Source organism: Mus pahari, chromosome 15 (genome assembly GCF_900095145.1).
Source record: "Mus pahari chromosome 15, PAHARI_EIJ_v1.1, whole genome shotgun sequence".
NCBI lineage: Eukaryota > Metazoa > Chordata > Mammalia > Rodentia > Muridae > Mus > Mus pahari.
This window is the reverse complement of record NC_034604.1, coordinates 81,275,754-81,299,183: the sequence shown is the minus strand read 5'-3', so window position 1 is coordinate 81,299,183 and position 23,430 is coordinate 81,275,754. Positions and strand designations below refer to the sequence as shown.

The window sequence follows — 23,430 nt, the reverse complement described above, 5'->3', positions numbered from 1 at the left end:
CCAAAAGAGGGTTAAAAAGTGAATATGCAGTGCTTGTTTACTGAATACTAAATATTGTTCAACTAATAAGGAGCCATGTGGTGATCAGATTTATTTAGTAAAAATATATTTATTATTATATTTTTATTATTATTTTATTTATTTACATTCTAGCCATTGCCCTCCCCCCCCAGTCCTCCCCTCACAGTTCCTCATCCCATTTCTCCTCCCCTGTTTCTGAGAAGATGCTTCCTCCACAAAAAACATGCCCTGTCCCTGGGGCCTCAATTCTCTGGAAGATTAGGAACATCTTCTCCCACTGAGGCCAGACCAGGCAATCCTCCACTATATATGTCAGGGGCCTTTGACCAGCTCTGTATGCTTCCTGGTTGGAGGTTCAGTGTCTGGGCGCTCCCAGGGGTCCAGGTAAACATTTTTTTTTTCCTAAACAACTTCCCTAAAGAATGAACTGTTTATTTAAATTATTTATTTTTTAAGTATATAAATGTGGTAGTACAGGTGCCCTGTGAGATCCCCTGAAGCTGGAATTGCAGCTAGTAATGAGCAGCTCAGCATGGGAGTTTAGAAACTAACTTGTCCCTCTGCAAGAGCAGCAGCAGTCTTATCTGCTGTGCCATCTTTCTCTCTAGCCTCTCAGACTTTCAGATTCTCATTTATTACCTCACAGCCAGATTCTCATTTATTACCTCACAGCATTTGTTTTGTCAATTTCTGATTATTTATTCTAGATTATCTTACCATGTCTAAGATTTGTTTGATTAGAAATTTGTTCTCCAGATTTTAACTTTATAAATTGTCTGAACTCTCTTTTTCTTCCCCCTTCCATATTCACCTCTCTCTCCATCTTTTACTAAAGCAGAATATCTTCCTAAAAGAAAATAACTTAAGTGGGCTCAGGAGATGGAGCAATGGGTAACATCCTTGATATGCAAGCATGGAGACTAGAGTTCAAAATGCTCATCACCCATGTAAAAGCTGGGTATAGCAACAAACATTTGCAGTCCTAGTCCTGGGAGGTCAGAGACAGGTAGATCACTTGCCAGTCAGTGAGCTCCAGATTCAGTAAGAAACCTTGTCTCAAAGAGCAGGATGGAGAGGGGAGTTGGGCACATAACCTCATCCAGACTTGGAGCAAATGGCAGCTGTTAGCTGCTGAAAGAGAGACAGTTTTAGCTAAGATTGTAGCTGCTGATGTGCTAAGCATGCTCAGTAAAGAAAACAAATACAAAAAATGTTTGGCTTGCACATTTGATCTTCTAAAAGTACCATAGGGGTAAATGCCTTTAATCCCAGCACTTGAGAAGCCAAGGTAAACAGATAGACCACTATGAGTTCAAGAGCAGCCTTATCTACAATGGAAGTTCAAGATAGCCAGGGCTGCACAGTGAGACCCTGCCTCAACAATATAAAGGAATACAAATTTTTGGGGATAAGAAAGAGGGAGTAGATCTGGAAAGAGTTGAGAGAATGAGGTGAATATGTTCAAAACATACAAAACTCAAAATTCTCAAAGAACTAATAAAGTATAAGCAAGGCTTTTGGCACTGTGAGGAATTCAGAGAAACACTCTATACAGATTATTCCCTGATGATAGGATGAAGTGTTTGTCTATCTCCAAAGAAAGAAAGGAAAATTGTGCTCAATGCTCCTTAAAGAGAAAAATGAAAGATGTTCAGGAACCTTAACCCATGGAGTCCACGCGGACATAGTACAAGAGCAGCATGTAGCTAGTATAGGACACACAAGAGAACAAGACCTGTCTATGCTAAGAGTATTTAGAAGTTTTCTATGAAACATTCATGAGGAAGTAAATGCTAGTCACACTGGTTTTATCCAAAAGTAATGATAGAATTAAGTTCCAAAGACCTTGGAAACAATAGTTTTACAATTTTCTGTGCTACTAAAAAGTTAAAGGGAAAGACTTGTAATGTCAACCTCGGGGCTATACACACAGAATAGAAGGAAGGGAGGGAGGAGAAGAGGGAAGGAGGAAGGGAAAGAAAGAGAAAGAGAGAGACAGGGAAAGGGAAAACTATAAAAATAAATAAAAACCTTCACATACACACAAAAATACCTTGCGTCACAAACTGGTCAAGGGCAGTTTCAGGAAGAAGTGTTGACGGCTGCAGGGACTGAATCTCAGCACTGACCACCGAGGCCGCCACCTGTGGACCGGGTAGGTTCTCATTAATGTTGTACCGTGGAAAAGGAAACAAACAGCAGGTATGCAGAATAGTCTTAAAGAAGCAGGTTTTAAATGAATTTTTCCAGCTAACATATCTACAAAAGACTTTAAATCTTGAGTTATAGCTAGTTTTCCAATACTGACATTTTCTCTGACACCTTGCAGGAACTATTACAATGCCCATAAATCAGTAAGTCAAAAGAGCCAAGTTTTGATTTGAAGCCCAATTAGGATTTAGTTTCTGATATAAGCTGAAGGGACTCTGGCCAGCTCGAGATGGCAAGTATGGTTCTGGTAGGTCTTGTTCTTCTCTTTAATTCCCTCGCCTTGCTACAAACTACTAGATTACATTCCTAAAGTTAGCCACCAAATCTATTCTCTTGTTTGGCCACATCCTCTTCCTGAGGCTGACTACCAAGGTCCAGCTACAAAGTATTGAAATCCAGCAATCCAATGCCCCCTTTGGCTCACCTAAATAATATGCCCAATTAAAATTAAGCACCACATCTTAACATGGAGTCTTCTGTCAACTGGAACAAATATTCCTGCCCCTTCTCCCTTGTTTACTTCTCTTTCCATATCCTCTATCTCCTGTGTTTGTCTCTTATTCCCTGACCTGTCCCCTCTGGGGAAAATATATCTCCGTTGTGCCAGAACTTGGTCTGGGGCACTGGAAGCCAATACTTTTCCTTTCATAAGCAACTTAAGGGCTCTCACTGCCCAAATCATGAAATGTTTAAGATACATACTTATTTGTGCAAAATTTATTGGTTTTGAGATTTTTACATTTACTTTAGATGCATATGTTAGGTATATGAGTGTTTTGCCACCACGTATGTATGCTTACCATCTCTGTGCCTAGTGTACATGGAGGACAGAAAGTGACCCCTGGAACTGGAGTAAACTGAACCTCAATCCTTTGTAAAATCAACACATGCTATTAACTGCTCAGCCAACTCGCCAACGCCGCCCCCCCTGTTTTTTTTTTATTTACAATAAAATGGTTTGCTTTTGATGTTTCAAATTGCACAATTAAGTTTTAATAATGCCTATAATAACCACTGTAAGTGTTGGAGAGATAGATAACTCAAAATTTAAAAGCTCTTGCTGTTGTTCTAGAGGACCCACGTCCAATTTCCAGCACCCACATGTGGCTGCTCACAACCTCTGCATCACAACCACTCCCAGGAGACCTGATGCCCTATTATAAATAAAAACTGCAGATACCAGACATACGTGTGAACAGGCATACACACAAGCAAAAAACAAAAAGAACAAACAAACATAAAACCCTACACATAAAATAAATTGGGGGAAAAGCTTGAGGAACTAGAATTTAAAATAAAAATCAGTGTATTAAAATTTTTTTCTCTATTTTACCTTATATCAGAAGAAAAACACTTTATTTTAAAAAAAAGAAGCCTGCCAAAATGCTGACACTGTGTCTCAGAATACAACATTTTTAAAAACATCAAACCTAACAGAATTGCTGTAGAAAGCAAACACAAACACACCGAGAGGTTTGTAGATGAGGCTGTGACCCTCTAAAATTGAATGCACTCAGGCTATTGTGTTTGGCACTTCTTATGTAGAAAATACCCTTTCTGGGAAGGTAAGATATTTCTTTCTCTGTGAAAAGGCACAAAGAATCCACATGGGGTGAGGTCCTGTGTCAGTGTGTGCACATGATACAGGACATCAACAGCACTGATAAACTAGTATTATTGCTGACACAATGCTACAAGGTCACATCTGTACACTAGCTATGCTTGTTTTTACCATATTGTACCTTTGACTTAAAGTGATAACATAAAAGCAAATACTAAGATTATATTCATTTGTAGTTTCTGATAGTAAAGACAATATGAACTTGAAGAAATTCACATCAATTAAATCTATATATACTTAATAAATCTCTATTTGAACAAAAGACATTATCTTTGAGCTTAAGCAAATATAACGGTTCTGATACTAGTAAGAAAAATTCTAAAGTCAAAAACACATAGCTTAAGCATAAATATCCGCCTGAATGAATGGTTCTTCCAAATAAATCACTCATTGACAAGCATTAAATCTCTTCTCTTGTATTAAATTCAGATAATAGGAAAATAGTTAACACTTGCTTATTTTACAAACACACTTGTCTAGCTGACAATTGGGAAGTATGTAAAAAAATATTCATGTCAAAGCAATCAGAATGATTTTTATGTTTCTAGGAAAAAGCAATCAAACACCATGACTAATACCATAAACTAGGCAGTAGCTGAATAATAAATACATCTGTCTCCTATAACAAGCTCCTCTTGCTATTTAAAAAAAAAAGTAAAGGAGACAAGAAAGATTAGGGAAACCCAAGTTTAAAGATTAGTTATATTAGAATTTACCTCATATAGTTGAGGAATCAAAGGGCGTCCTTGCATGGTAACATGCCTCAAAAATTAAGTATGGGTGACCAACATTTCTAATGGTCTTTTTATACATTCTTTTCAATTTAACATAGAAGTACACTCCTTTTTTAATGAGCAAAACCAAACATATATTAAACTGAACTATTCCATTTCCATGAAAAAAAATATTTATAAGACACATGTAAAAGATATTTAGTTATATTTAATAAATGCTGATAAATAAATGCTGTTATATTTAATAAATGCTGATTTAATTAATGCTCATATAAAAATTTGCTCCTTTTCACTGGAAGTAAGTGTTTTGGCATCTAAATATTTTAGCTGTTGCAGTGTTGATTCACATAGAGAAGACCTATTCTGGTCCTGACACTCAAGACAAGGGATACACTTGTATTTTTTCTTGCCCAGGATACTGCTTATTCCATCTGCACTATAGACAATATACAAGCTCAACCCTTACAAAACTTGAAGAAAAAACAAACAAACAAACAAAGAAAAGACTGAATTCATTAGATGGTATTGTTACATCTGTAAAGTGGCTCTGACAGCGCAGGCTGGATAAGCCCAGTGGCACCACTTACTCAGGATCCAAATCAAAGAGGGTCCTACACTTAGCAAAGACAAAAAATGGAAAAGCCAGTCGGGCGTGGTGGCGCACACCTTTAATCCCAGCACTGGGAGGCAGAGGCAGGCGAATTTCTGAGTTCGAGGCCAGCCTGGTCTACAAAGTGAGTTCTAGGACAGCCAGGACTATACAGAGAAACTTTGTCTCGAAAAACCAAAAAAAAAAAAAAAAAAAAAGGAAAAGCCAAACAACAAGCAGACAAAGAGATCTTTTCTCAACTCTGAGCAACAAGCAAAAACAGATACAAAGAGCCAGATTTACATTCCCGCACCTTGTTGTCTCAGTTTATATAACTTCTATATTCTCGATAATACTAGCCAATTCTAGCCATTAGAAAAGTATTAGATGATCTGAGTACAATTGTCTTTGCATACAATAGTAATGAATAGTAAATAAATTCTTTAGATTTGTCTCTTTAGGGCAAAGACACATGTCATGTTAGACATGGTTAAGAAAAACAGACAACTAGAACAATTACAGAACTTAGAATGAATTACAAACAAAATTCCAATACTTCAGTTTGGAATCTACCTTCTCCAAAAGCCAGAAATGAAATAGTAATACTAGTAATAGTGCTAGTAGTTCTAACAACAACAACAACAACAACAACAACAAGTTGACTGTAGAAGTCCTAATAAAACACTAGCCTTCTGAAAACATATAAATGATTTGAATAGGGCTATATTTTAAAACTAATTTTTGTTGAAGATGGTATAAATGTCTTAGTAGATAGAATGCAAGAGTTGGAAGAGAGGGAACACGATTGCAAATGATATCATCTAGAAAGATATGGTCATTGTAATCACCAACTGATAGCAAATAACATGTTTGCAGGGGTCTGCATAAGAGTGGGCCATCAACAGTCAGACACTTAGGGGTCTTAACCCTCACTACTCAACTACTTGCTACTGATAGATTTAAGAAGATGGGAGTCACTGTCTTCAGTTATATGCCCACTGGTGACCCCATAATTAAACTCACAGCTGGCCCTGGTTAAATTATAAGAGTCATGAAATAAAACCAGTCATGATTCTGGGAAAGGGACTGGTAGGAAGGAAGAGAGATTAATTAGGCTATGAGGTAGAAAAAGAGAGGGCAAGGAGTGAGAGCATCAAAAAGCTTTTTATGCACGTATGAAAGTGTTACACAAACCTAATAAAGTAATTTTATTATTATTAATAGTTATATAACATTTAATATATCATTATCCTTTTTGAAACTTCAAATATTTTAGTAGCACATTTTTGTATTTTATTTTTTATTACTAGCATATATATGTATGAGTGTGGGCATGCCATGGAGATCAGAGGACAGCTCTTGAGAGTTGGTTTTCTCCTTCTACTGTAGGATCCAAGGATCAAAGCTCATATCATTAAACTTGCATAGTGAATGCTGGTAGTTTCTGAGCCATCCTGCTTGCCCACTCTATAACAACTAACTACGAAGAAGTTAAGGACTGTTATATAGAGATCTCTATAATTCAGATATTAAATGTCCTCTTAGGCCCACGTATTGAAGCTTGGTTCTCAGTCCATAGTGCTACAGAGAAGGGATTGGGGAACCTTTAGGAGGTGGAGCTTGCTGGAGAACTTTAGATCACTGGACATACCCTAGAAAAATATATGAGACTTATAATCCTTTCTGCATCTTACTCGGTATGTAAGATATCATGAGATGAACAGGCTTCTTTTATTACCTACTACACATACTACGCATTGTAATGTATTATGCAATCAGAGGCCAAAAGCAGCAGGGCAGAGATTGTGGACTAAAACTTTGCAAACAATGAGGCAAAACAAGCCTTTCTTCCTTTTAGGTCCCCCCCCCCCCCGCCAAAGTATTTTGCAACATTAATATAAAACTAATGAGCACAAGGTATTTTTATTTAAATAAGGATTACAGTAAATAGATTCTTGGAAAATCTAGTGCTGTAGACTGTAAGGTTTATATGTTAATATAAAGCAAAAATATAAATTTAAATGTTCTTTCTGTACCAAAATCTTCCTATATATGATAAATATAAATTGCATAACACAAAATAGCTAACACAAAAAAATTATTATTTACTTGATACCTCTAAGAAACAAAGAATTAAAGAGTTTAAGGCTGGTCTTATGTGTTGAATCTCTAATTTCCTCCCAACACCCCTGTGCTAAAGGCTTTTCCACCAATGCAGCCCTTCAGAGGTAAGACCTTCGAGAAGCAATTATTTCTTAAGTGTTCTGACTATATCGATGGATAAATACATTAAAAATTTCATAATTTAGTTAATTATTGGTAGGTTGAAGGGAACTTTTAAGAGTTATGGTTTTGTTAAAAGAAGTAGATGGAGGTGACTTTGAAGGGAACATTTGACCCCAGTTCCTACTCTGCAACTCTTTTGCTAACTGCATACCATTAACATCTCTGCTCCACCACCACATGGTTTCCTGTATGATGCTCTGTATCACTAAGAACGGGCCTAGAAAATATGAAGCCACATAACCATGTGCCCAAAGCTCTGAAACTGTGAATTTCAATACATCTTTCCTACCTGAGTTCATTTTCTCAGGCATTTAGTCACAGAACTAAAGGTTTACTAGCATAGCTATTCTACAGTCTTCTAAAAAACAGGATCACTTGAGAAAACTTACTTTTAAGCATAATTGATGCTGTCCTTCCAGTGATTTTACTGTGAAACGACTAATACAATTCATCTTAGCATTAAATTATATCATTTCTCTTGCTGAACTAAAGATACGTAGTATCTTTACATTTAAGCTTGGAGAGTATGACATCTAGTGGGAGCAGTCTAATTATCCCATTTTCCACACAAAGGTCTAGTTTAGCACTAAAAACAACTCCTTTCTTTTGAAACAATAGGGGGGTGCAATATAGGAGATAAATTTTATTAATGTCTATATAATTTTTTATAATTTGTATATATATATATATATATATATATATATTTATTTATTTATATATTTAAACTTCTAAAGACAGAGGTACCAAATCTTTGCTTTCCTAATAGGTTCTATAACAGTTATTAATAAAGTATACTTGAAAAATTAATGTGTTGTTCATTTTCAGTTTTGCTTAAGTATGCCAAAAGCACTTCTTTTAAATTAAAATCAGTTTCTTTGAAAAAGCTACATATGCAAGAATGAGGACATGTAAACACATGCAAAGTTCACATACTGTAGAAAAGTTCCTCATACAGGTATTTAGAAATGTGTTTGAAATTATCAGTACCACATTGGAATGACCTGAATATGTACACTTTCTCATTCTGCTTTGTCCTTTTACAAGATTTCAGGACAATTAATGACTTTTAATTATATAGGATAGGTTTTCATCTACTATTAATGAAAATATTTTAACATGATTCTATTCTTGATTCAATCAGAAAAGGTAGGAAAGAAGGGCTGAAGACTCTCAACTGAAAGAATATATGTAGTTATGACTGCAGCCAGGCAATCCTAGTTGAAATTCCAACCCTGCCTCTTACAGTACTGTTATCATAGATACTTAACTTTAGAATGACACACTTATGTGGGAAAGCAAAAAGAGTGTCTACCACATGTGGATAATTGAACATATTAAACAGAACACTTTAAGTAAACGCAGAGCAAAAGTCTTCTCAGATTATACTTTCAAAAAAACATTATAGTCCTAACCTTAAATATATATCCAATATTTTATCACTACTGTGCAAATTCAAACTTATTTAGAGACTCAAAATGAAACACTATATGTTCTTTTCAATTACCATTGTTTCTGAGGTGGAAAGAGAGCTTGGCTCATGATCCTGAGTAGATGTCCCAGAGGGGGCCCTCCAAAACTTGAATGAGTCGTCTAAACCTGTGGCAACAGAGAACAGTTAATATGGCATTCCCTCAAAATACATACTCCTTAAGCAAAGAACCATAAACTAAAGAATGATATTTTTCACCATGTTTGAGAACTGCTCAGAGGTTGTTGGTGCATTTCCTTCAGAGCATCTGCCCTAGGGAGTCTAAAAGCCTATATCAAAGTAAAACCATGAATGCACACATCTAACAAACTCCCAGAATACATACGTGCAGACTGGCTCAAAAGCCATATTAGGAATGACAGTTACTCATAAAATCAAAACACCTGAGCAACTCACTTTTCTAATAGAGAGAGTTACTTATAAAGTTCAAAAGTTTCATTAAATGCTACTTTCAACTACCCTAAGAAGGGAATAAAAATGTTAATTATAAGTTTAAATAATTATAAATACACATTCAATTAAAATAGAATTTTATTTCAGATCGTTTTTTTCTTTTTGTTTTGTTTTTTTGGTTTTTCGAGACAGGGTTTCTCTGTATAGCCCTGGCTGTCCTGGAACTCATAGAACAGACTGGCCTCAAACTCAGAAATCCACCTGCCTCTGCCTCCCAAGTCCTGGAATTAAAGGCATGTGCCACCACTGCCCCACCAGCTTACTCTTTATAACATATATGCATACAGACATAAACAAATCTTACTCATAATTATATACACATACATACTCATTAGATAGTGAATAATATCATATACCTGATTTTTTTTATTTTTTTATTGAACTTTTTCTGTGTTAGGTTAAGATTCTAAAATATTATATCTAAATATTAATTTTAAAATTAAAGCAATGTATGCTAAATGGGTATTCAGTTTTTAAAATGTAAATAGTATTAATATATAAAACTTAGAAAATGAGACTATCTACAAAAGAAGTAAAAAGGTTTCAGCAAGATGTTCTGATAAATTTAAGGCATATCAAAAATAAATAGATTTTTTTAGACTTTTGCCAAATAAATTATAAGACTTAGTTAGAAAAGATCTCATTCATATGAAAGGTAAAGGAAAAAAACCTAAAAAGAGTGCCAAGGAATGAATCTCCTAAAAATGTTTATGATTGTACTACAGAAAAAAAAGCTATAAACTTTACTGAAGGCCATAAAATAACTTATGAAATATTAAGAAGATGTCAACCATAGCTTCCATGAAGAATTTATAACACAGAATAATGTTCGGGCAATGTTTAGAGAAACAAACTAAAAAGAAAATGTGCATAAAACATGAAACAAACATCATATAGGGAAAAACAATGGTAAGAAGTAAATCATAACGGGTATTCTCTGGGTTGTTTGCAGGACTCGAGATAATTCTTTCTGCTGAATCTTTGTTAATTTTCCAAATGTTCTTTAGTGAACACATGCTTTTTTAATGTCATTTTTTGCATGTGTAGGTGGTATGCATGCTTATTTAAATAGTCACATGTGTGCTCTTGAATGTGGAGGTTAGAGGTTTACTTCATGTCTTCCACAGTTGCTCTTAACACTTGTATATTAAAGGAGGGTCTCTCACGGGAACACAGGGCTTGTCAATATGACCAGCTAGACAGCTTGCTCTGGGGATTTCAGATGTGTGCACCTTGGGTGCTGAAGATCCAAACTTCAGTCCTTCCATTTGTGTTTTAACGACTTAGTCATCTCCCTTGCTTCTCAACATTATTTAACAAAAGTTATAATTTGTAATAATAATAATAATAATAATAATAATAAAGGTATTATACTTACCATTTAAGTCATTGTATTCTGAAGTTTCAGTAAAAGCAGAAAAATTAAAATCAAAGATATATCTTCCTACATAACAATGTTTCACCATGTGAGTCAAATGTTCATAGAAACGACAGTGATATAAAAGGGCCTGGAGGGCAGGTTTTCCTGAAAGTGACAGACCAGAATCCTCATCATGGACACAGGGGCCCTGTGTGGCAGACAGAGAAAACATACTGATTTAGACACTCATTTCTTAGAAAAAGAAAATGAAAAAAAAACCACTGCATCTCACTACTAATATAAAGGTGCCCCAGGTCCTACCACAGTTCTTCTAGTATGGAACCTTAGACTAGAACAGAAAGTACTCTACTTTACTGGTCTCTGCTTCTTAAATATCTGAAGATATTTCTTTGGAAACTCAGTCATGTACAATGATCATTTGCTGGAGCACACAGATAAAAGGATGTCTTGCAAAACTAGACACGTGAAAGGATGTTTTCCGGAAGTAGACATAGGTGAAAGGATATTTTGCTATAGCAGATACATGAAAGGACATGTGAAGAAGGAGTATAAATATGACCCACAGACAATTGGGGGAGAAGCATTGGTTTGCTTTGCTCTACCTCACTATTCTTCACTAATGAAATGCAAGTATTGGTTTGCCTTATATAGCATTATTGAGCTCCACATAGTGTTAATACCACCACTGAGAGAAATTTGCCAAAAAACTTCTTTTATTATGATTATTTATTATTACTATTATATTTAGATATTTTCTTTATTTACATTTCAAATGTTATCCCCTTTCCAAGTTTCCCCTCCAAAAATCCCCTATCCTCTCCCCCTGCTCCACAACCCACCCACTCCAGCTTCCTGGCCCAGGCATTCTCCTATACTAAGGCATAGAACCAGGGACAAAGGGCTTCCCCTTCCATTGATGATTGACTAGACCATCCTCTGCTACATATGCAGCTAAAGCTACAAGTTTCTCCGTGTATTTCTTTGATTTGTGGTTTAGTCCCAGGGAGCTCTGGGGGTACTGGTTAATTCATATTGTTGTACCTCCTAGGGGGCTACAAATCCCTTTAGCTCCTTGGGTACTTTCTCTAGGTCCTTCATTGGGGACCCTGTGCTCTGTCTAATGGATGACTGTGAACATCCACTTCTGTATTAGTCAGACACTGGCAGAGCCTTCCAGGAGACAGCTATATCAGGGTCCTGTCAGCAAGCTCTTGTTGGCATCTGCAATAGTTTCTGGTTTTGGTGATTGTTTATGGGATAGATCCCCAGGTGGGGCAGTCTCTTGGTGGTCATTCCTTCAGTCTCTGTTCCACATTTTGTCTCTGTAACTCCTTCCATGGGTATTTTGTTCCCCCATTCTAAGAAGGATCAAAGTATCTACACTTTGGTCCTACTCCTTCTTGAGTTTCATGTGTTTTGCAAACTGTATGCATGGTACTGATACAGTAACAGATAGGTAGATCAATGGAATAGAATTGAAGACCCAGAAATGAACCCACACACCTATGCTCACTTGATCTTTGACAAAGGAGCTAAAATCATCCACTGGAAAGAAAACAGCATTTTCAACAAATGGTACTGGCTCAACTGGCGGTTAACATATAGAAAAATGCAAATTGATCCATTCTTATCTCCTTGTACAAAGCTCAAATCTAAGTGGATCAGGAATTCCACATAAAACCAGAAACACTGAAACTTAAAGAGGAGAAGGTAGGGAAGGGCCTTGAACATATGGGCACAGGGGGAAAATTCCTGAACAGAACAGCAATGGCGTGTGCTATAAGATCAAGAATTGACAAGTGGGACCTCATAAATTGCAAAGCTTCTGTAAGACAAAGGACACTGTCAATAAGACAAAACGGCAACCAACAGATTGGGAAAAGACCTTTACCAATCTTAAATCCTATAGGGGGCTAATATTCAATATATATAAAAAACTCAAGAAGTCGGACTCCAGAAAACCAAATAACCCTATTAAAAAATGGGAGGCTCCTGAGTGGGTAAGGAGATGACAGAGAGGGGAAGAGGAGAGCATGATCACGTATTATGTAGGGGGAAAGGACTGAAGCCCCAATGGGCCATCAGAAAGAATGGAAACAGACAACTTCAGGAGGTAGGAGATGGGGGGACTCTCCAGAATGTACCAGAAACCTGGGAGGTGAGAGATACTCAGGTCTCAAAGGGAGGGACCTTAGATGAAATGCCATACAGTAGGGAGAGGGAACTTGTAGAGCTCATCTCCAGCAGAAGGACAGATCATCAAGTGAGGGATGGGGTTGCCATGCCACAGTCAAAAACTCTGACCCATAATAACAATTTTAGACAATTGTTCCAGTCTGAAAGAACTGCAGGGACAAAAATGGAGAAGAGCCTAAGGAAAAGGAGATCCAGCAACAGGCCCAAAGTGGGACCCAGCTCAAGGGGAGGCCCCAAGGTCTGACACTATTACTGAGGCTATGAAGCACTCACAAAAAGGGACCTATCATGACTGCCCTATGAAAGACCCAACAAGCAGCTGAAAGTCAGATGCAGATATTTGCACCCAATGAATGGACAGAAACCCCTATGGTTGAATTAAGGGAAAGAGGGAAGAGGCTGAGGAAGAAGGTGATCCTATAGGAGGACCGGCAGTCTCAATTAACCTGGACCACTGAGATCTCAGACACTGGACCACCAACCAGACAGCATACATGAGCTGATACGAGGTCCCCAACACATACACAGCAGAGGACTGCTGGGTCTGCGTTCAGTCAGAGAAAAAGCACCTAACCCTCAAGAGACTGGAGGCCCCAGGGAGTGGGGATGTCTGATGGGGGAGTAGGAGGATGTGGAATAGTCAGAAGGTGTATTGCGAAGGGGATAAAATCTGGAGTGTAAAAAAAAAAAAGATTAAATAACATTTAAAATAAAAATAAAGTACATGTGCCAATTCAAAGCCCTATTACAAATATAGAAAGCAAAATGAGAATGTGTAATAGCTTCATAAACTAGTAATAACCTAGCATATTAAAGCATATGAAAATGCCTATACATTAAGTATGATATGTTTTTCAAGGGAAGAATAACCCATCATTACAAAAATTATGCATAAGCCTCAAATAGAATACATAAGACATTGCAAATTGCCTGTCTTCCCCTAAATCATGTCATTAGCTCCACATCATTTAATCTGATCACCTGCATATTCCCAACATGTAGGAACTAAACAAATGTCATATGTATAGACAAAAAAAACCAAAAACCAAAACCCAAAAACCAACAACAGAAAGCCAGATGATCATTCTCTTTAGATTTCTTGTCATAAGTCTAAGGTTAATTATAAACATTGCAGAGGCTGACATGCTGGTCTTCAAAGTAAATTCAGCAACAAAATCAGCGACATCCAGAACTAACCACCTAAGCAGGTTGTGGGAAGCTAGTTCACAAGCACTGCTTGGCTGAGAACTGCAATACAATTTTCAGCACTTTGACACAGAGAGTGACAGCCTTGAGAATGCGTGTGAATAAAGGTGAGCCTCTATAAATATCATTTTATAAGACATGCCCCAGCCGGGCGTGGTGGGGCACACCTTTAATCCCAGCACTCGGGAGGCAGAGGCAGGTGGATTTCTGAGTTCGAGGCCAGCCTGGTCTACAGAGTGAGTTCCAGGACAGCCAGGGCTATACAGAGAAACCCTGTCTCGAAAAACCAAAAAAAAAAAAAAAAAAAAAAAAAGAAAGAAAAGAAAAAAGACATGCGCCACTTTTGAAAGAGCTACAGTATTTTTAGGGGATGCCAATGGATGTCTCAGAGGTAACAGCACCTACTATGAAAGCCTAATGACCTGAGCTCCATCCTGTGTGGGAAGCGGGCGTGGATGGCGCCCTGGCTCATTGCCAAGCCCCGTGATACCTGCTTGTTTACCAAGAACCTGATCACCTGCACCTGAATGATCATGTGCACCTGAATGATCAAGTGCACCTGAATGATCATGTGCTGCCCACCTGACAGATAGCGTCATACAGCATGATATTGAGTCACTGGCCTATCAATGTGCACCCTGTCTGCATGCATGGCTCACATACAGAGCGTGCTGAATGCTGATTGGATGATGAAGAGTGATGAGAGACGAGTGCAGAGGGTGGAAGGGGATTAATTGGGCGATCTCCCATAATAAAAGAAGCTGAAGCTGAAGCTGCTCAAACCCTGCCTTGGTGTACATGTCATCTTTTCCCCACCTCTGCTGGCTGGAGGATGGGGTTTGTGGCAATCCTGGACCTCAGAGAAGAGGAAGGAAAAACAGACTTCACAGAGTTGCCTTTTGACCTCTCAACCAGCATGGTGGTGCACACATATAGACAGATGGACAGACAAATAATCAAATAGACAGACACAGCGCACACACAGATACACATTTACACATACTCACAGACACATATAGAGACATAGAGATGAATACACATACATAAATACACACACACACACACACACACACACACACACACACACACACACTACTAATGAGGCTAGAAATGAATTAGAGCACCAGCACTGCTATCTTGACTTTGTAAAGACTGAAGAAGTGAAGCATTCAGGAGATAAATGCCAGCTGGATTACACAGAAAGTGACACACTGAAATCTGCCTTTCCAAAGCTCAGCTTGACTCAGTAACTATTAGTGTATATCCTGATGTAAATTTAAAAATAAACAGATTTATAGAGGATACTGGGAAGTACTATATAAAATTATTATAAGCATATAATCATGAGGATGAAGACAAAATGATAAAAAAATACATCTTGTGCCTACAATGAGCCTACTTTTCATAATCTCCAAATTATCTACTTAAATGTTAACAATTTAGTGACTTGATAGACACCATTTTTAAAAACCTAATAAAAAGAAAAGGAGATAAATCATGGTCCCAACTGTACACTAACTCAAGAAAAGAAAAAAGAAATTTAATATGATTGCATTTTTAAATACAACCAACTTTATTATAAATTATAGAGCCAATTTAATAATGTGTACAAGAAAGAGATTCTATAATACCAGTAACTATGTTGCTTCACCAAGCTATTTTAAATCTTTGTGATAAAACTTCTGAACTATATAATTAGGAAAATAGTTCACAACCCCAATGATTATATCAGTTAGTTAGACCCAAAGCGTCTAGAAGAGTACCTCGTCTATATCATGCTAAGCATTACTAATTCTAAAGTATTAACCACTACAAAAGCAAAAAAGGTTTCGTACTTATTTTATAATGCCTTATCAGGCTGGGTGTGGTGGTACACGCCTTCAATCCCAGCCCTGGGAGACAGAGGGAGGGATAGCTCTATTGAGACTGAGGTCAGCCTGTACATCATGAGTTCCAGGCTGGCCAAGGCTATATAGTGAGATCTTGTCTCAAATAAAAACAAAAAACAAAAACAAATAAATAAAAATAAAATGCCTATTGGAGGCTGGATAAATAAAGATTTTATTGGCAGCTCAATGATTAAGTAAGGATACTTTTCACTGTTAGAGAGGACCTGGGTTTGATTCACTGCACCTACATGGTGACTTATAACCATATGCTAAGTCCAGTTTCAAGTGATCTGATATCTTCTCCTTACCTTTACAGGTACCAGGCACAAACATGATTCACACACATACATGAAGGCAAAACATTCATACACATAACATAAGTAAACCTAAATTTTTTAATTAAAAATTTATTGTGTCTGTGTGTCATGGGGGTTATACATGTGCCACGTGCACCATATGTGTGGAGGTTAGAGAACAACTTTATAAAATCAGTTCCCTCCTTCTACCTTTGCTGGACCACCACTTTACATTTCAGGATAACGTCTAACTCAAGAGCAAGCATCAAACAGTTACTACCCTCTAGTTAAGAAGTACTTGCTGCCATACACACAGTTTTTTAAGTAATAAAGCTTAGCCATTCTTTGGTATCAACAAGGGACTGGTTCTTAGACTCTTTAAAACAACAAATTCTGTAGACAGAAATAATTGTGTATTATTTATGCATATTCTGCTGTATTAAAAGCTCTCTAAGTCATTTACAATAACAATGCTATTGTATGTGCTTGTCATGCTATACTGTTTAAGGAGAAATATATATATATATATATATATATATATATATATATATATATATATATATATAAATAATTGTTCTGTACAATTACTTTTTCTTGAATATTTTTGGCTCCTAGCTCCTGGTTGCTTAAATCCACAAACATGAAATCCACAGACACAAAGGGCTAGTTGCACAAATATGCTGAAAATTTAGAACTAATATAAAATATCTGCTAGATTGATACCTACCTGCCAAGTATAATCCTTTATAATTTCTGAAGGCATTGGAATTACAAGGAGATTCTGAAGAATAAATGCAGCCTGAAAATTAAAAACACAAAATGTCAATGCTGCCATCTTGCTGTCATCTCTGAAATAACCAATCGTTGTTATTAAATAACAGAGGCTGTATGGGCAGAGGTACAAGCTGAGACCCTTACAAGGTTTAATACTCTACGTTTCTTACTAGCTGATAACTGAATTAGGTGATGACTAAACCATGCAGTTATTCCATAAGAAAATATAGTTTTACCATTTCAAAATTTAATCTTAGACAAAAAAATGACTAGTATAAGACATTCTAAAAGCATTTAAGAAATACACATAGTCTTCAAATTCCTATGTAGGGTTACAACAGAGATAGCAAACATCTGCCTTCTCCCTCAATTTCCTCTTCTTTCATACAAAGGTTCCTAATAAAGTTAAGGTATAAATGTCCAACTTTACCTATCAGAATATAAGATGACAGAATGAAATAATCATACAAATATAAGAACTGATTTTCATTCAATGGAAGATTTGCTATAATCATGCTAAGAGAATAACAAGAACGTGAAAAATTCTAAGAGTAAAGTTTCTATCCATCTTCACTAGAAGTCAACTTAAAAAGTTTAAAATTGCCGGGCGTGGTGGCGCACGCCTTTAATCCCAGCACTCGGGAGGCAGAGGCAGGCGGATTTCTGAGTTCGAGGCCAGCCTAGTCTACAAAGTGAGTTCTAGGACAGCCAGGGCTATACAGAGAAACCCTGTCTTGAAAAACCAAAAAAAAAAAAAAAAAAAAAAAAAGTTTAAAATTATCAAATCAAGAAAAATCCATAAGTGTAAGAATCACCCCTTGAAACTATGACAGCAACTAATAAGAAAACAGGCCTTATGCATTACCCACTGGATAATGGAGGGCCAGGAACTGCTGATGTCTTCAGGAACCTCTGAGAACTATTTGCTTGTTATTTTAAAAACTACTAGCATAAGTCATCACCTGACAGAAGCAGCAATAAAACAAAAACAAAAAGCCAATTTGAACTGACAAGATGGCTCCATGGGTAGAGGCCCTCGTGGGTAGAACTGATGACCCAACTTTGGTCTCTAGAACCCACAAGATGGTGAAAGAAAACTGACTCTAGGGACTTGCCCTCTGACCTTCACAGGCACACACATACAAGTAAATGACACAAATAATTTTAAAACACAAATTCAGTTAGTGTTTATTTTCTTCTCAAGTATCATTGACATATATTGTGAGATATTATTTTGAAAATATCTTATGATAATTAAGGGTCAAAAACATTAAATGTTTAAAAATGTTGAGGTAAAAAACAATTTTTTGTGAATTATTTTGTGATGGGAAAGAAAAGTTCACATTAAAATATGTAATTTCTCGAACAGCAAGATGGGTCATCTAGTAAAGACACAGGCTGCCAAGGTTGTATTCTATCCCCAGAACCCACAAGAAAGAAGGAGCACTGACTCTCAAAAGTTGTCTTCTGACCTCCACAGCAGAACACGTACACAAGCATATGTGTATATGCATGCACACATATACAGAATTAATTTTTAATATAAAATGTAAAATATTCTGCCTTAATTTTATCAGAATAAAGGACTTGAATTTTTACTGTAAATCAGTTTTCATTTTAATTTTTTGCAAGCAAAATAAACAATGGTTTTTGCTCAGTCCACTCTGCTGAACAGCAAGTCAAATGAGGTTTATAGGCACCCTTGCAATAGAGTTCTGTGACAATAAAGAGGATGGGAAGGTGGATTTGGCAACTAAAACAGACATACCTCCCGGCGCACCAGACTGCATTCTGATTGATCCAGAAGAATGTTCACCACGGTTCCCCAGAGCCCACCAGAAATATTCTGACAACTGTTTGCCAAGGCCACACAGCCAGCTTCAATAGTAGTCAGTGCTGATCCCAACCCCAGTGAAGTGAATCTCACCTGTCACACAAAGACAGAGATATCAAATCCAAGGATACTCTTTCCTACCGTGAGGTTGTCCTTCTGGTACAAGAGAACTACTAGAACTGCACAAATATGTCATTGGTTTTACATTCTATATACTAAAGGAGACTCAGAAACAGTGTCCTACATGGTTATAAAAATGGCATTGGCTTTACAATCCTACACACCAAAGGACACTAGGAAGTGTCCTACATGTGTGTGGGTATGTCATTGGCTTTACAGGAATTCCTATCAGGGTTGAGAGTAAAGAAAAGTCATTGACTTGAAAAATAAGTGCACTATAATCAAATATTACATGAAGTTATCCTGCATAGCTATAAGTAAGCATTAAAGCAATTATAATTCACAAGGTTTTTTAAGGAAAACCATTTGAGTGTGATTTCTATTTATTTCATGTCCTTAAAAATATATTTGCTCTATTTTTTTAAGTTAGCAGTATTTTCCCAAATAAATAGTTTTAAATTTGTAATAATTCATGCCAAAACTAGGTAGACAAATTACATTTCCTTATAGGGCATGTAGTACTTTCTCAAGTTATTTTAACAGAAAAAATATTTTTAAAAACCTTAAGCTGGTACATTACTGCTGGCCATAACTACTATTTAAGTTAACAGTTTGCTGCATTTCTGAATTTTGAGTCAAAAATACATTTTCAGTGAGAATTACAGAATAAAAATAACATAGTCATAAAATAGTCGAGTAATAAGTCCAAGTGTACCTTCGAAGTTCAGATCAAACAATACTTCTATAAACCAAGGTTTCTAATAAGATCCACCATTTCTTACTCAACATCATTGGCTAAATAATGTTAATTATGTATAAAATTGCACTTAAATATTACTAGGCTTTTAAAATGAAGTGGTGGTGGCTCCGAGAGAGAGAGAGAGAGAGAGAGAGAGAGAGAGAGAGAGAGACAGAGACAGAGACAGAGACAGAGACAGAGACAGAGAGACCTTTCACCAAGTGCCTGCAACAAGAAGAAGTGAACACTGAACACGTAATGAAAAGGAAGCCATACATAGTGGGAAGGAAGTCTCCCAAGAAGCCAACTGTGGACCTTGAACTGCTGCCTTCAGAAACATGAGCAAAACCATTTTGTGGCATTTATTTTGGCAACCTGAGAACATTAATATATAAGGGATTTTTAAAATTTCTCTTTCTTTTCTTTTTTTCCAAAAAGAAGAGCTATAATGAAACAAATACCCAATGACATAGAAGTAACTTTTGAACTATACAACAAGTTAGAGTCTGAAAGACTCCAGGTTCATACCAAGAAAAGGAGCTGCAAGTTGACTCTGCTGTGATATCAGAAAGTAATGAGTACATGGTAGAAGGATGATCCTTAAAAGAAGGAACTCTGACTTGCACAAGTAACCATCAAAGGCCTGTGTGTTAAATGTGTGCTTCCCAGTCCATGCAACCATCGACAGAAGGTAGAACCTTTAAGGATGGGCATTAGAAGTCTTTTAACCATATTATAGCATGCCCACAAAAGGAATACTGAGACCCTGGCCTTCTACCTTCTCTCTTTCTGCTGCTCAGCTACCAGAAGGCAAGCAGGTGTGCTACTCCATGAACTCCCACCAAGACACTGCTATAAACAGAAGGGACGAGAGTGAACTTTCAAAACTATAAGCCAAAATAAACCTTGACCTTCTTTTAAGTAGTTTCACTCTGGCACTTGTTATAATAAGATAAAGCTGCTTTATCCAAATATAAGTAAAAGTGGTCGAACTGTGCTCGTGTTAAGTTTTTGTGAGTAATGAAATTATACACATAGTTGAAAATATTTCTAAGCAAAGTGCTGAGTGTATTAATTCCTCCTGAGTGCTTACAGCAAAATGCAAAAGAAGTGTGATTTGAATAAGGAGTTAATGATACATTTGTAACGGGGGACAATTATATATGATTAAGAAAATTCTAGGTTATCTATGTACAAAATGAGAACTCTTGTTCTGGAAAGGCCAAAGGTATGGCTAAATAACTGTTTCATGAAGAGATTATGAGTGATGTTTAGACATTTTAGCAGTAGCCAGAATGAAGATGAGAATGAATCAGTAAAGACAGTGCTAGTGTGGAATGGTAGAGAACAAGAAAGTGAACCACAATGACTGGGAGACTGTCGGGCTTAGATTCCATAGGTAATGTGTAGTACTCTTCAAGGACAATAATGGCTCCAAATATAATTCAGAAATCTAGGTCAGCCACTCCTACCCTAGTTTGGAGGCAAGCAACAGCCTCAGTTTCTAAGGCTGTGCTGCCTTTCCAGTTTTACTGGGCCAGTATGGCCCAGTCCAGTCAGTACCTCAGGGACTATGGTGCTATCCTTAACAAGGACAACACAGGTGGAGCCCAGGGAGACAGCATGAAGAGACAAGGCTACCCACTAAGTTGCAGAAAGCTGGGGCCTGAGAGTATTCCTCCAGCGGGCCTAAAATGCAAAGTATCAAGACAAAGGGCTCAAGTCTTAAGTGCTAATGGAATTTTGCTGCCCCAGCATGTACACTTGCTCTAGAACCTCATGTCTTCCATTCTTACTACTCCCTTTGAGACTAGAATGTATACCCTACAACTATTCTATGATCACACACATATGTATATGTATACATGTGTGTGTATGTGTATGTGTGTGTATGTGTGTGTTTCACAGCATTCTAGGTGAGAACAAATTATTTCATTGGGATGAAGTACACAAATTCTCATCTATTATTGATTTAGATGATATTCACACAAGACTTTGGACTTCAGAGTTTAAAGTTGATATTGCAGTGAGTTAAATTTTGTTTTTAAATCTATTTACAGAGATTAATGTACTTACTTAAGAAGGATAAGAATTGTAATGGAACAGAGTTGGAAAGCTAAGTTGAAAGGTGACCCTCCAGTCTCAGTGAAAGCTATAGTTCCCAATGTTTGGAAATAAGGCTTCCTCAAGATAATTAGAATGAAATGAACTCTTAATGATAACATCCTTCCCACAACCAAACTGGTGACTGCCGACACATTTACCATTAAAAGCCCTGTGGATATTCTGCAAAAAGACAAGTATCTGTAAGTGAAAATAAGGGTCCTTTCTCTCCAGAGCCTGACTGTGCTGGTACACAGACCTTATACTTCCAGTCAACACAACTGTAAAGCAAGAAATTCTTATGGCAATAACTCTGTCAACAGTGCTTCTTTATGGTTGCTTGAGGAAATACAGGGACTAAATAAAACATAAGCTTTATCAATTACAATAACCCACAATATTACATAAGTAAATCTGTTTTGTTTCAGTTGTTTTTCAATTTAGATATAATATACTTGGTAGTCCTCCATACTGACCTCTGGATCTCTATCAACCCATAAGGGAATTAGCCAGGCCAATCCTTGCTGAGTAGGGGCATGTTCTTCACTGTGACTACCCAAAGGCAAGAACCAAAGTGGCATCCACTCCTAGAATGAAAACCAAGAACACAGTACTTAAAGTAAATTCAGACAGCTTAAAAAAAAAAAAAAACTCATTAAGTTTTTGAAGATCAAAAAATAAAAATGTATTTTTGGTCAAAATAATGCAAGTAAAAATCTTGGCTTCCCTTAAATTTTTTTTTTCAACACAGGCTTTTCTCCCATAATTTAGATAAAAACAAAAACAAAAACAAAAACAAAAACGTAGTTTTCTACTTAATGATTTCAACCAAAATAATTTTTAAAATAAATTCAGACACACATAATGTCCGAGAAATGTTGTAACTCAAAATAACTGTTATCTTAAAGATTTTATTTTTATTTATTTTGTGTGTGTGTGTGTGTGTGTGTGTGTGTGTGTGTGTGTGTGTGATGTGTATACAGTTGCCTACAAATGTTAGACAAGAGCCTCGTATCCCCTGGAGATGGAGTTATAGGCAATTGTAAGTCAATCAATGTGGGTAGGTGCTAAGACCCACTCAGGCCTCCTGAAAGAGCAGCAAGCACTTTCTACCACTGAGTCATCTCTCCAGCACTCAACACCCAGTAAATAATTCTTATTGTCTTGTACCAAGTCAAAAATAACAATTCATGTAGCAAGCTCATAGGTTTAAAACACAGCACATTTCCTTTTCAATCAACAGTTCAGATGATGACAACTTGTCATCTGAACTTGTCATCTGTCAGTTTTTCTTACCGAGCTTGGTGCCTGGACTATCATCTCATGGGATAAGTGAAGTAAGCAAAGAACTGTGCTCTTTGTAACGCCTTTCCCCATGAAGGACATAGCATTTCCTCCCCGTTCAACATAAAAAGAAGTAATGACCTAGAAAGCAAATATAAGCAATTTTATAGCAGATTTCTTAAGGGTATATAATAGAAAGTATCT

At 36.8% G+C, this 23,430-nt stretch overlaps 1 protein-coding gene across 1 annotated transcript in view; it reads right to left on the bottom strand.

Moving 5' to 3' along the window:
* The window catches only part of Rttn (rotatin), a 152,734-nt gene that overhangs the window by 45,161 nt on the left and 84,143 nt on the right, over positions 1 to 23,430 (bottom strand). Inside the window, exons 29-35 of the mRNA XM_021214290.1 lie at positions 23,239 to 23,367; positions 22,419 to 22,529; positions 18,915 to 19,073; positions 17,100 to 17,171; positions 10,783 to 10,972; positions 8,967 to 9,058; positions 2,075 to 2,165 (exon numbers count right to left, since the gene is read on the bottom strand). Of these exons, the coding sequence (XP_021069949.1) occupies positions 2,075 to 2,165; positions 8,967 to 9,058; positions 10,783 to 10,972; positions 17,100 to 17,171; positions 18,915 to 19,073; positions 22,419 to 22,529; positions 23,239 to 23,367 (844 nt within the window). The remainder of the gene's footprint in view (positions 1 to 2,074; positions 2,166 to 8,966; positions 9,059 to 10,782; positions 10,973 to 17,099; positions 17,172 to 18,914; positions 19,074 to 22,418; positions 22,530 to 23,238; positions 23,368 to 23,430) is intronic.